Here is a 13,662-nt window from a genome sequence, read left to right as displayed (position 1 = left end):
TTTACATACAGAGATAAACAGATGGTGTCAACTGTGGATTTGCAATCAATAACACAAAAACATTTGCATAGGCGTTGTCACGATAAATGCAACAACTGACTGAAAATGTATGTTTGGCATATAGTAGTTTGTGCATCCTCTACCTATGCAGAATAACACCTTAGATTTGTGGGTACAAAGCTACATCACAGTTAGGTGTGAGAACAACTTTAACAGACAGCACCTTACTGTGATGTTGGGTTTGGTGAGAAGCACAACAGACATGAACGTTTCAACCCATAGAGGTCAGTGAAAGAAGGCTTTGCCTCCACCCAAAATTTTGAGTGTTCTGAGTGTGTCTTTGTGTTTTTTCTCTCCTGCCAACTGTGGGTAAGTGAAGCAATGTTGGCAGGAACAATATATGTGTGTCTATGTGAAATGGTGTCAGGGAGGAAGAGAGTTGTAAATGTGGGTTTCCGGAGTCTAACTAGTGCTCTTGTGTTTACTTCACTTCACTTTAGGAAATGTGTAGCCATGTATTCACAGATGCATGGATGTGTTTAGCTGTTTATCTTTGTCTTGAGGTTGTGCAATGTCCATTATCATATTCAAACCTGTTTTGGTTGAGGCTTCTGGTTATATCTGCTTCAGTAGAGGATAATAATGCAGTGCTATTGTCCTTGTTAAAATATTTATCATGTTATGCAACATCCCTGCTCCCACAATAACAAGTACTTCTTTGCTTTCCTTTGTAAGATAGAACATATTTTTTATGTAATGTTCCTTTTGTGCATGGTTTGATCTCTTGAAAATAATGTAGAGTGGGTATTTTCTACTAAGAGGATGAAAGACGGACTGCTTGGTTTGAAAGTAGACTTTTTTTGTCCATACAGTATGTTTCTAGAATTCTAAAATTCTAGATTGTGTTTTAAGATAAGCAAGGTTTGAGTTGACTAGTCTTAAACTCGCACTAAATTATTAAGTGGTTGAAGATTAAGCACAGGTAGAGGATGCACACATGACACAAAATTATTAGGATTAGGTCAAATGGTTGAGCAGTGGAGTGCAGCGTAATATGACATTTTGGTTTGTGACTATGGTTGCATGTTATGTTTTACTTTTGCATGAAAAAGTGATTTCATGTCACGAAACAGTGCCCTATCACACTCTTTGACATTGAACATAGAGTGAAGACAGCAGAGTGCAGATACTATTTTTTTTTTTTTTGTGTTGTTGTTTTTTTTTTTTTTTTTCTCTTCTCAGAAACCACACAGTGCTGGTTTTGTCAGAACATTAGACGCATTAGACACCCACAGCACAAACCCACATGCATGTATAGTATGGTAACAGGCTCAGTCCCATTTTAAGTTTGCCCTCCCACACATTTCTTTGTACAGACAAAAAAAGTGAATCAGTATGGTAACTCAACCAGAGGAGCTAGTCACATAATTGCCCCATTGACGTAATTGTTGAGTGCTTGTCTTACCACATGTAAACACGATTTTGCTTTGCTTAACACCAGTTCATATAAAAATGTCTATAAATTTTTCAGATTGTTGGGTGCTGCATCTCTTACCTTACTGCCTACATTCTTGCTGCTTAATTTTGTGCTTTTACTGTTGAGTTTTATGTTGTGCGAATGCAGTGCATTCTCATAAAATGAATCAAAACTTTTGAGAACATAACCTTAACAACAATACAGGCAGATGACATTCTTTGTGAGGGATTATTTAATACAATCATCAAACATCTGCTGGTTACTTGACAGAGAAGAATTTAAAACACCATCAATGTTTAAAACCGGTCAGCGGTTATGTAAATATCTATTCACACTGTAGCATTATAGCTTTATATAAAAACCCAGTTTGGGGGGGGGGGGGTTATATAATTATATATTATATATTTTCATATAAATGAAAAATAAAAAACTGTGTGCTTGTCCTTACATTCCAGAGATCTCTAACCTGCTGGTGGTCACAAAAGACAGAGCCCCGGCCCCTCAAACACCCATGCAGGACAGTCAGCTCAGCTTCCATCGCATTCTTAAGGAAGAGATTGAACAGGTAATCTTTCTCAACCTCATCTTCACTGTTGTTTACCCATGTTACTACACTACACTACAGTGCACTTCTTCTTACAATTTCACAGAATATATTTACATTTAGATATGTAATTGTTCAGCCTAAATAATGAAAAACTAAGTTTTAATGGTTTTATCAAAGTTTTAAATAATTGCCAATGCATTTTTTTATGTTACATTTTAAATTGAGTGAGTTACATGTCATGTTGTTAAAGACAATATGAAAGAAATACCTTTAAATAAAATGCAATATTTTTTAGTTAACCTTACAAACTTGCATATCTTGTCATATACTTTCAGTTGTCAGTTTATGTGGTATACCAAGCTAAAACAAGTGCTCTATAATGTGGTGGTATTACTTGCAAAGAGCTTCTCTAGACAGAAGATGTTTTTAATAATGGTTTCAGAATCTTTACAACTGTTCAACTGTGTGTTTAAAGTCTAAATTTGGAACCCTTCTATTACAGTATCCATAATTTGAATTCTGGGTTTAGCCACTTTATGCAGTACTCTGATGTCTTTGCTCGGTGTTGTTTGAACTAGGAGGAGCATCTTGGCCTGGGCACAAGAACGAACATTTACTCAGGCACACTGAGGGTGAAGAGCGAAGAGGATGAGGATGCAGGTTACTCATCCTTCCAGGAAGTCAAGGTGGTTCTGAAGGTGCTTGGTTCTGGACACAGGGACATTTCTTTGGTGAGACACACTGACACCTATTGTTTATTCTTACGCACCAGATTTTATATGAACTCCATCCATTCTGTAACCTCCAGCCATGTTTTAAACTGACATGACTGACAAGGGTCTTCTAAACCTTCAATTCAGTTTTTTGTAGTGTGCCATGTACAGAGATCTTTTTCTTTTTGCTGACAGGCCTTCTTTGAAACAGCCAGCATGATGCGACAAGTATCCCACAAACACATAGTGCTGCTGTATGGCGTGTGTGTCCGCCACCTGGAAAGTAAGTGCAGATTAGAGTACAGGCAAATGAGTGTGTATGAATATGGTGCTGGTTTTTGACATTCTTTTCTCTTCTTCACAAGATATCATGGTGGAGGAGTTTGTCCAACTTGGGCCACTGGACCTGTTTATGAGGCGACAACAAAGTCAACTCAGCACCCCATGGAAGTTCCAAGTGGCCAAGCAGTTGGCCTCAGCTCTCAGCTACTTGGTAAGAGAAGAATGAGCACACTCATGTCATAGGAATGTAAACCATTAAAAGTTGTCTTCAGCCATGACATTCCCTGTTAAATGTTTTCTCAATATAATATGAAAATATGCTCCAGATTTTACAATAATTCATTTGTTTTATTGTGTGTTTGTAGGAGGACAAAAAGCTAGTCCATGGCTTTGTATGTGCCAAGAACATCCTGCTTGCCAGAGACGGGCTGGGCGATGATGAAGGAGAACCTTTCATCAAGCTCAGCGATCCCGGAATACCAATTACCGTACTCACCAGAGAAGGTGAGCGCAAACAATAAACACACTGTCTCACTATTACTAAAAGTGAAACTTAAATGTTGTAAAATAGCTGCCCATGGAAAATTTCCCAAGAGCTTTCACTTTGTTAATCCATCAGCTGTAAATGAAAGTAAGAGTGAAATGAGAGAAAGGTCTTTATATTTGAAAAACCATTACATTTAACAGATTTCAATGACTTTGAAAGTTAACTAGTTAACTAGAAAAATCCAAAGATGTAAAAGTGCTTGCTAGATCAATTAAAACTACTACTGTATTAAATATGTGAAACTGTTTTGACCTGATGTTGGCTGACTGGCCACATAAAAGTAATCTCAAAATATGTCTTGTGCTCATCTCCCAAATTTTTATCTATATAAACAATACTATACCAAAGTGGGACAACATTTTTTTTGTGTGTGTATGTTGGTCATTAAATAAAAATGTGGTCCTAGAGACATACACAGAAACTGTTTTGCAGGCAAATCCAACAATACTGTCAACTGTATGAGATACACAACACTTTCCAGTTGCTTAGTTGACATCCTGTTTGAAAGTGGACCACACAATGCAGAGAAAAGGCAAGGAAAGAAAATTCCTAAACAAGCAGATTATGATGAGATTTCGACGGAAATTTGGTTTGTAAAAGCTAGATTGAAGTTCAGGGAACACAACAAGGACATTTCTTAGATCGCACAGTTCACCCCAAATGGCTGCCTCATGTTTCTGTTTATGTATTGAAGCCAGACGTTGTGTGATATAACAATGTGGTTGTGCAAATGAATCAGCAAACCACAGGATGGACTGGAAATGTTTTAGTGGAAATGTCCTTTGCTGCACACTCTTGGGAATAGTCCTCTCTTGCTCTTTGTTCCCAGAACTCTTCCTCTGTCTTCATTACTTTGCCAATCAACCGCTCTTCCAGTTACACATCAATGGCCTCATACATCGAGTTGATTGAGCATATAATGTATAAAGTGCTCAGAAATCCACTGGGAGCAGGCTTCCGTTCTTCCCAGCACCATCTGATTGCTTTTCTTAAACCCTCAAATCTTTTAATCTTTTCATCACTTTCTTTCTTTTTGCTCTTTATTTTTTTTGTTCAATATTCCCCTGACATCTCCATTACATTATCTCTTTCCCGGCTCATATTTTTGCCCTTAACTGCTCGGTCGCCTTGTTCTGTTTCCCTGCAGTCAGTCATGCTGTGTTCCAGTCCATGCTGTAAAGGCTTACTAGCACACATCCCTCCTCTGATGTTATGGATTTTTGGAGCAAAAGAGTGAACTGTTAAGATTTTCTTGTCTTCCAGTCAGTGATATTTCAGTCAGTTGATGCCAGTTCTTTTCAGATGCAGTGGAGGCCGTCAGTTAACTCCTTAAAGACAAATACTCTTCCAGTCACCCTGTTAAATGTGTACTGTTGTGTGTTATTGGCCTCTGCTGTTTTGGAAGTAATAGTTACAATGTGGTTGCATGGAGCCAACATACACCGGGAGCCAAACAGTGCTTTGCCAGAAGTGTTTCACGTGGAGATTTGTCTGCATGTGTTCAAAGGGAATCAGCTTATTCCTATCTGCGTCTGTTTGTAGTTTGATCCTGAGCAGGTAGTGGATGGCGGCAACTTTTTCCCTCAGCAACTACTTGCCATAGTAGAAAAACAACTCTATGAGAGCAGTGAGAACAAACTGTAGTTGTGGCCCAAAACAGCAAAACAATGACCTGAACCACTCTGTTAAGCTGATTTCAAATGGTTACACATGGATAACAACATACTTTTTATGTTGGATGTACAGTAAATGTAACTGTGTTGTTCTGGAGTGAGATAGGAACAGCACCAGTAAAGTCAAGTTTTTTTTTTATTTAGAATTTCCAAAATGACAAATCTCTTCCAAAGAAGAGGAGGCAGAGCACTTGTAATCCTTAGACACAGGAGTAGAATATGTGACTGAGGAGACACAAATTTGTGTACAAGACATGTTTGTTTTCTTTTTCTTGGTAAGGTTTCACACATCTGAAGGAAGAATTGCCTATGATGGCATGATCATTCACCTTCACATTGTTGTCAGGGTTAGGGTTAGTGCTGTTGATGTAGCTACATTTTAAAATGGCTTAGGGTTACTTTAAATATTTTTGCCTAAATTAGATTGAACCAAATTGTCTCCTACACAGCCTGCAACAATCATTGTTTTTATGTAGATGCCACAGCAAAACAACAAAAATGTCCTTAAGTGTTTCACTGTTGCCAAAGTTGTCTTTGTTGGTCTCTTCAGAGTGTGTACATCGTATCCCTTGGATCGCTCCAGAGTGTGTAAAGAGCATGTCTGCCCCGAGTATCGCAGCTGACAAGTGGGGCTTTGGTACCACCCTGTGGGAGATCTGCTACGATGGAGAGGTTCCCCTCAAAGAGAAGAAACTCACAGAGGTTTGAAGCACACGCCCCAGCCATTTTGAATATGATCATTTATACATTCAAACTAATGGTCTATAAAATGGTTCATTTTAGATCATTTTATTATAATTCCACCACAAATGCATACCAATAATTACATTTATGTTTTTGTTGAGCAGAAGGAGAGGTTTTATGAAACAGAGTGCCAACTGGCCACCCCAGACTGCAGAGAGCTGGCTGAACTGATGACCCACTGCATGAACTACGACCCCAAGAAGAGACCTTTCTTCAGGGCTATTGTCAGAGACATTGTCATGCTAGAAGAAAAAAGTATGTGTTATATGTTGCATACATGTGGCACCCAGGCAGCTCAGTCAGTTTTAGCAGTCTTATTATGCTTGAATCTGCCACAATTGCATTCAGAAATTCAAACCAATGAGACACAATTGAACAAAGCTTAAAAATACACTAAGGCTAATAGCTGGTACAGTTTAAGGTAGGTTGTTTTTTTCCCCTAGTTGGAATATGAACTGAATGTTTTGCATGCTTTGTGTCTAACTTAGCAGCAGTAGCTCAAAAGAAGTGCAAAAAGAGAGAGGGTTGTTTACTCATGCTCATGAGGAAGTTCACTGGGTGCATTATCTCTGATCTGCCCCTCAGCTGGGCCCCATGGCAACTTAATGAACTCTGGTCTTCCCCCTGCTGGCCAGAATTGTAAACTGCTCCAAGAGTTAGTGAAAAAGTCATAGTTAATGACCCCCTTTGTCCCTCTTACTTTAAAATCCCAGTTACAAAAAGAACAGTTACAAAATCACCTTTGCCCAAATCTATTAAAAGTTGCAGTGTTTAAGGTCAGATAAACTCTCCTATTATCATTGAGAATGACGATACAGAATAGGTTTTGCTTGATTGACAAATAATGACAGTTAAAGTAGCCATTTATGTGGAAACCAGAGCAAGCAAACAGTTACATAACCACGGCAAATTCTGGTGGAAACTTTGACACTTGCCAACCACAATAGACTTCCTATGATGCAATTGAGCTTACACCGAAGAAAAGACCTAGTAGGTTTATTTGTTTTCCTTTTTCATTTCTCAGATCCCTCTATCAAACCCCAACCTACACCAGAGGTGGACCCGACTATGTTTGAAAAGAGGTTCCTGAGGAAGATCAGAGATCTGGGAGAGGTAAACTCTTCCTGCTGTGCTTGTACTGATCACTATCTTAAAATCATGTTATTCATTGGAGTCATTAAATTAAAATCAAATTAAATAACCCGGCAAAGTAATAATGGTCATTATATATACATAGAGAGGCTTTTTTTTGGGGGGGGGTACTGTGCAGACTTTGGTGGTTAACAGTTCTTACTCAGTAGCAATTGCCACTAAGACCATGATTAGCATTCTTGTGGTGATTGATGTCTTAAAATTAATGAAAAGGGAAATGGAATTTGTCATCTTTAGGACAGATTAGATTCAGAAAAATCAGAAATTATTTTTTTAGGATTTAAAAAAAAAAAGAAAAGAAAAATCAGTTTGTGCCATAAGTAGAGTTATAAGTAGAGACAATTTCATATCTGTTCCTCATGCAGGGCCATTTTGGTAAGGTGGAGCTGTGTCGCTATGATCCTCGGGGAGACAGAACTGGCGAGCTGGTGGCAGTGAAGTCACTGAAGCCCGAGAACCGGGAGGAACAGAGCAACAATCTCTCAAGCGAGATCGACATCCTGAAGGCACTCTACCATAAAAACATTGTGAAATATAAGGGAATATGTCAAGAGGAAGGTATGATGGGACATGTACACACAGACACACCTAAACTATGACAAACTGATATAATATGTTGTTGGATCTATGTCTTTCCCACTCAGCTTTCTTCTTGCAGATCACACCCAGAAGTTATATATAAGAAGATATATAACTTCTGGTCATTATCTGCTTATGTTTTTTTTCTGTCGCATTTAAAATAACACATTTCAGAATTTGTATGCAGACACATAAATGTTTATTTCAGCTGAAACCCCTCCCCTCTTAGTCATGGATATTTCACTTCCTTTCACTTCCTTCCTTTCAGACAAAAGCCACTGAGAAATGAACAAGTCATGATTGGAGCTTCGTTTGATGCTCACACTCTTATGTGTATTTATGTGTATTAATATATGTATGTAATATGTAAATTAATATCAAGGGCCTGATGTTATACATACACGCAGACCCAAACATGCATGTATTCCCAGTTTGAGCCTCTGGTGTCACACCATGATACGACCTTAGACTGTAAAACCTACTGCCACATGTACCGCTTGCTCTTAAGGCATTTCCGGTGTCCTCTTCAAACTGTCAGGACAAAAAACTGTGTACTTATGTACAACAACTTTGAACCTGTGTCTGCATTGTGACTGTATTTCATATTCAGGAAATGATGAATAAGCTCTTTTTTATAACTCAAGTAAAACATGAACCAATTCTTTTGGAAAGGAATATTTATGCTTATGTTGTACTTGTGTTTCTACTGTAGGTGGTCAGGCCATTAAGCTGATTATGGAGTATCTTCCATTGGGCAGTTTGAAAGAGTATCTTCCCAGGAACAAAAGCAAGACCAACCTCAGCACTCTGCTCAGCTACTCTCTCCAGATTTGCAAGGTAACGCGCTTCGTTTTTTGAGTCGTTTCCTCAGAGCTGCAGACATTTTATTGTTATCCATACTGAATCATCAGGTTGGGACATTTAAAACTTTATTGTAAATAATCTTCTTAATATTCAAGATGTTTCTCAAATGCTGCTGCTGAGTGTTGCTCCAAAACTGTAGTCTTATGATTGCCATATGGGTTTGAATAGGTTATCAGGAGTTTATGGTGGTTTTGGTTGTTCATTACTTACTGGCCAAAAACACTTTCTCACTTTTAGTTGTCAAACCAGACAGCTTCTTTTGTCTGCATGTTGCAGTCACTCACACAGTCAAAATCACAAAGGCCGCGTCACAGTCAATCTGTAAGTGTGTGTGTTTTTGTTTTTTGTTTTTCATTAGGGAATGGAATATTTGGGGTCTCGGAATTACATCCACCGAGACCTGGCTGCAAGAAATGTGCTGGTGGAGAATGAGGGGACGGTGAAGATCGGAGACTTTGGCCTCACCAAAAGCATCAAGGATAATGAGGGATATTACACCGTCAAGGATGACCATGACAGTCCGGTTTTCTGGTGTGTCTGATCTCAATGCTGAAAGAACTAAGGAGGCGAAACTAAATTAAAATGATTTGATTACACAGGAAATTGAAGATATATGTGTGTAAAATATCAAAAAATTCTGACTCATTCAAGAAGAAATTGACCACAAAAGGAAATAGAATATTTCGTTTGTGTTATCGGAATAGCATATTCTCATATCCAATCAAAATTGAGTTTACTTGTTTGACTTGATATCAGCAAAGACGTTTCGCTTCTCATCCAAGAGGCTTTATCAGTCCGTGCCTTTCTGACTAGCCTAAGCTAAACCTAGACTAGTCCAAGTCAAGGAAGGAACTGTTAAAATAACAAGTTTTACATTGCATGCAAGTGGCTGAAGTTATTGGAGGTCGAAGCATTTTTTCTTTGCACTGTCCAATATATATCCAGGGATATAAAAACAATGGGAAAGAAATATGTAGAAGATGTAGATGTGAAGAAAACAAAAAAAAATATTTTAGTGTATAAATAATACTGATATTAACATGAAGAAATGGAGAGCACATGAATAAATTTGTCATATTAAAATGAACAGATCATGATCCTCCACTTTGTATTTCAGGTATGCTCCAGAGTGTCTGACTCTGTGTAAGTTCTACCTTGCTTCAGATGTCTGGTCGTTCGGGGTGACGATGTACGAACTCATCACCTACTGTGACTCCACCAAGAGCCCGATGACGGTCAGCTCTCCATATTTCTGGATGATGATTACACTGTAAAAATGCATGCAGCACATACTGAGCAGTCTCCACAGAGACTGAAAAGTGAATTTACTATAGTGCTACACACTAACTGACAGATGGTGTTGGTCTAAGGTGGTAAGCTCAAACTGAACGTAGTTCATTGTGAGGATCTTTCATTTACATCTGCATTTTAACGGCCACTGACATATTGACAAAGACATGAACTGTTCAAGTTAGTATTAAAAAAGGAGACACTTTAAAGACTAAATAAATGAAACGGAAAAAGCTTCACTGAACACAAAGATGCGATGACTTTATTGGATCTGAAATTCTACAGCGCTCATTTGTCTATTGCTGTATTTATATATTTTAATCATGTTTAACATATAAATAACAATACAGGCAATTGCAGAGTGATGTGGTACATTGCTTCTTTTGTAACATGTCCTTCTCCACGCCCACACAGCTCTTCCTGGCTATGATTGGTCGAACTCAGGGTCAGATGACCATCATCCGATTGGTGAAGGTGTTGCAGGAGGGGAAGAGATTGGCACGCCCAGAAAGCTGCCCTGAACCTGTAAGAAATGGTCTTCTCTTATCACAGTCTTGGCAGACCAAAAGGGCTCAAGGCTTCTTATGTATAGTAGAACAATTTCAAAAGAAACCTTCACTCGTTAAATAAAACATTTTGGATATAGTGGGGAAGTTGGTCTGATGAATATTATCCTACATTGTTTTCCACTATTTAATTTTCTTTTACATATGCTCCTTTACAGTTGACGTTTCCCCCTGTAACCCAGGAAACTCTGCTGTGCTAACTCAAATCCAGATCAGCTCATGTCCAGTAGCAGTAAACCTAAATCTGGATGTTGGCTCTCTGCCAGATTAGTTTCTTTAGAGTTCAAGTAGTAAATGTCCTGAGGCAGACATTTTAGCCACAATAATAAATAAATTATTATTTCTATAAGGTTTTTCCTAAAGTCTGACCTGCTTCTTTGACAGGTGTACGAGCTGATGCGCAAGTGCTGGGAGCAGTTGCCTGAAAATAGGATCACCTTTAAACAACTGATTGAGGATCTGACCAACATGCTGCAACAGCTCCAACCACAAAACAACTTTTAAGACACTCTGGGAGTGAAGCTGACTTTTGCATGCGGACTCAGGGGCAGATGCAAACGGCAAAACTGACCCCACATCAACATCTGCTTGCCCAGCTTCAGTTTACTGTATCCCGAAGGATCTGAGCTTCAAAATCATGCATACATTATTCATATATAACCCATAACATCATGTAAGGCGCCCTATCAAGCTGCCATCTTTACAAACCATAATTTTTATATTATATTTTTTTTTTGATGGGATGGTATGTTTCAGTGACCTCTATCTTTAGTTATAGCCTATATGAATATAGTTTATCATACCCTGTAGCCTTAGTCCATGCTAAACCTTATATCTTCCAAATGGACTTCCAAGAACATCTAACACATTAAACTGTCACAATTTGTCAAACTCATGTGGGCTTGTCACACACATTTCGCAGTTCAAAGGCCTTATAATTCTGTGGATACGAAGCTGATTTGGGTGCGATGGAGGCTGGAATGATGGAAACTGAGGTGGAACTATTTTAATGCTCAGCTGTGTGATGGATCACTGGCAGAACACCTCGCGCGGATCACAGGTAAAATGTGTTCAGCTTCCCCTGGAGCACAAGCTTCAACAGATACTGAAGATTTGGCTTCAGCCTCTTGTGTGCTGTCTGTGTCACGGACTCCTTTGTTTGGGAGAAGGAAAAAAAAAAAATCACTTGCCTTGTATGTCATTAACAGCAATCTTGGATACATGTTTGGATTTTCTGCACTGAGCGCTGCCATTAAATTAGAGCCAGCAGTCAGCAGTGTCCTTTTTGTTGCATCATTATCATCATGTTATAGCTTAATTATTCAGGAAACATTCAGTCATTTGTTCTAGACTCACTTTTTTCTGTCTTGTTTTTGATTTTGTTGGCTCGATAAGACATTGACTAATTGACTTTGAGGATGTGTCAGCCATTTATACTTTGTGGTACTGTATTTGGTATACAGTATTGAGAAAACTGCTTGTATCCCACATCGGTTATATGTATCATGCCATCAATCAAGCAAATCTTACGAGAAAAAAAGAATACTTTCTTTGTAGAGAAGTAGTTTGAACTGCACTTGTTAAGAACAGAAAAATCTTAGTTTTTCTTTTACAGGTTGTGCCTGTTTGATAATGCATAACGTGAGCCCAGCCTTTTCAATAACTTTGTGCTATCATCATAGTCCACTTGCCATACATGGAACTAGAAAATGTGGAACTTTCCAATTGTTGTCTCCAGGCCACATATTTCCTTTTTGTGGGCGAACAACAAATCCACTTGCAATTTTGTGGCTGATCATTCTGCCTGATTTGTAGTACGGCATGTGTAAAGTCAGGAGGGAGAGAGTGCCCGTGCGAAACACTTGGGGGCAGTATAATTTCACTTTTCTTGTGCTTCAAGCACATAGTGTACATTATATTACATGAACATGTAGTTGGTGCAAAACGGAAGAGGTTCAGTGTAGTGAGATATTTACATTAATCATGGCATTGGTGTTCTGGACTTTGGCATTCATGATTTTATTTCATTTGTAAAAATGTCTTTTTTAATTCTCACATATGAAAGTTTGTTTTATCAGCGCTTATGTAACACAGTTTGAGCAGACGTTTTGTATGGTTTTCAATTCACTGTACCTGTGATGTTTCACTCGGTCACATCACAACAGCAGAAATGTTAAGTGTAACGTTAAGTTTTACTGTGAATGTTTGCAGAATGTCACAAAAAAAAAAAACAAAAACAAACAAACAGACTGAGGAGACAACATTGAGCTTCAGTCCACATTTTATTTAGGAATGTAAAAGACAATTCCTTCTGCTCAAAATAAGAGAAAAGAAATATATTTTTCAAAATATAAGACCAAAGTATGACTTATGGAAGGTAAAAGTATCCATAAATACACAATGAAAAAATAAATAAAATCAATGTTTGTCGTGTTCTGTCTGTGTCAGTCCAAATGCAATATCATTATTACTGAAAACAATTTGATCTATATATTACAGTTCTATGTAGGCATGCTCAAATTGCTCTAGAAATACTTTATACACAGTAGAACAATATCAATGTCAGTTATATAAAATTTTGCAAAATCTACAGTATATTTTAAGTCAGAAAAAAATCACATACTTTGAAAAGGAAAAACTGTTTACAAAACAAGAAGCACAGCAAAATCTAAATGTATCTACAACCATTAAAATGTGAAAAATCAGATTACCTCAGTACCTCAGTATTGCAAAGCTCTATGATCAGCACGCACTCAAACACATTGCAAAGTCCAGCCTCACCACTGAAAAGTAGCTTTCATACCAGTTCAATGAAGCACACAAGCTCAGAGGAGGCTGTCTTTACACAACGGAAAAAAGAAGAACACAATCGGAATTTTGACCTGAAGTCATTCAGCCGTGTTTGTGTGAATCTCACCAACACACACACACACAAAGGAAAAAAAAAAAAAAACCAAAAACCTACACAAGACCGCAAGATTTTCTGTTCAGATATAAATGAACGTCTTAAAATACGAAACTGACCATTGTAGCTGTATTTTCAGCTAAAAACCAAAACGGCTGAATGGAAGGATTCGCTGACAGGTGAAGGTTGCCGATGTTAAACAAGATTCAAGAACATCCTTTACCTTGTGTACACATGCAGGCTTTCTTTGTGCTGTGTTCGTCAGGGAACCAGGCCCTTTTTCGGTACAATCATCAGAGAACGTCACGTCTTGGTGGCAAAGA

At 38.2% G+C, this 13,662-nt stretch overlaps 1 protein-coding gene across 1 annotated transcript in view; it reads left to right on the top strand.

Annotated features, from left to right (window-relative positions):
• Window positions 1-12,874, top strand: part of jak1 (Janus kinase 1) — a 28,653-nt gene extending 15,779 nt beyond the window's left edge. Inside the window, exons 12-25 of the mRNA XM_029499839.1 lie at window positions 1,933-2,042; window positions 2,603-2,755; window positions 2,933-3,020; window positions 3,103-3,230; window positions 3,385-3,523; window positions 5,790-5,941; window positions 6,088-6,238; window positions 7,008-7,096; window positions 7,501-7,693; window positions 8,427-8,551; window positions 8,937-9,109; window positions 9,696-9,813; window positions 10,283-10,393; window positions 10,819-12,874. Coding sequence (XP_029355699.1) covers window positions 1,933-2,042; window positions 2,603-2,755; window positions 2,933-3,020; window positions 3,103-3,230; window positions 3,385-3,523; window positions 5,790-5,941; window positions 6,088-6,238; window positions 7,008-7,096; window positions 7,501-7,693; window positions 8,427-8,551; window positions 8,937-9,109; window positions 9,696-9,813; window positions 10,283-10,393; window positions 10,819-10,938 — 1,850 coding nt within the window. The 3' untranslated portion in view covers window positions 10,939-12,874. The remainder of the gene's footprint in view (window positions 1-1,932; window positions 2,043-2,602; window positions 2,756-2,932; window positions 3,021-3,102; window positions 3,231-3,384; window positions 3,524-5,789; window positions 5,942-6,087; window positions 6,239-7,007; window positions 7,097-7,500; window positions 7,694-8,426; window positions 8,552-8,936; window positions 9,110-9,695; window positions 9,814-10,282; window positions 10,394-10,818) is intronic.
• The last annotated feature ends 788 nt before the right edge of the window (window positions 12,875-13,662 follow it).

Source organism: Echeneis naucrates, chromosome 4, assembly GCF_900963305.1.
Source record: "Echeneis naucrates chromosome 4, fEcheNa1.1, whole genome shotgun sequence".
NCBI classification, from domain to species: domain Eukaryota; kingdom Metazoa; phylum Chordata; class Actinopteri; order Carangiformes; family Echeneidae; genus Echeneis; species Echeneis naucrates.
The sequence above is the reverse complement of the archived record's forward strand: the minus strand, read 5'-3'. Positions and strand labels throughout refer to the sequence as shown.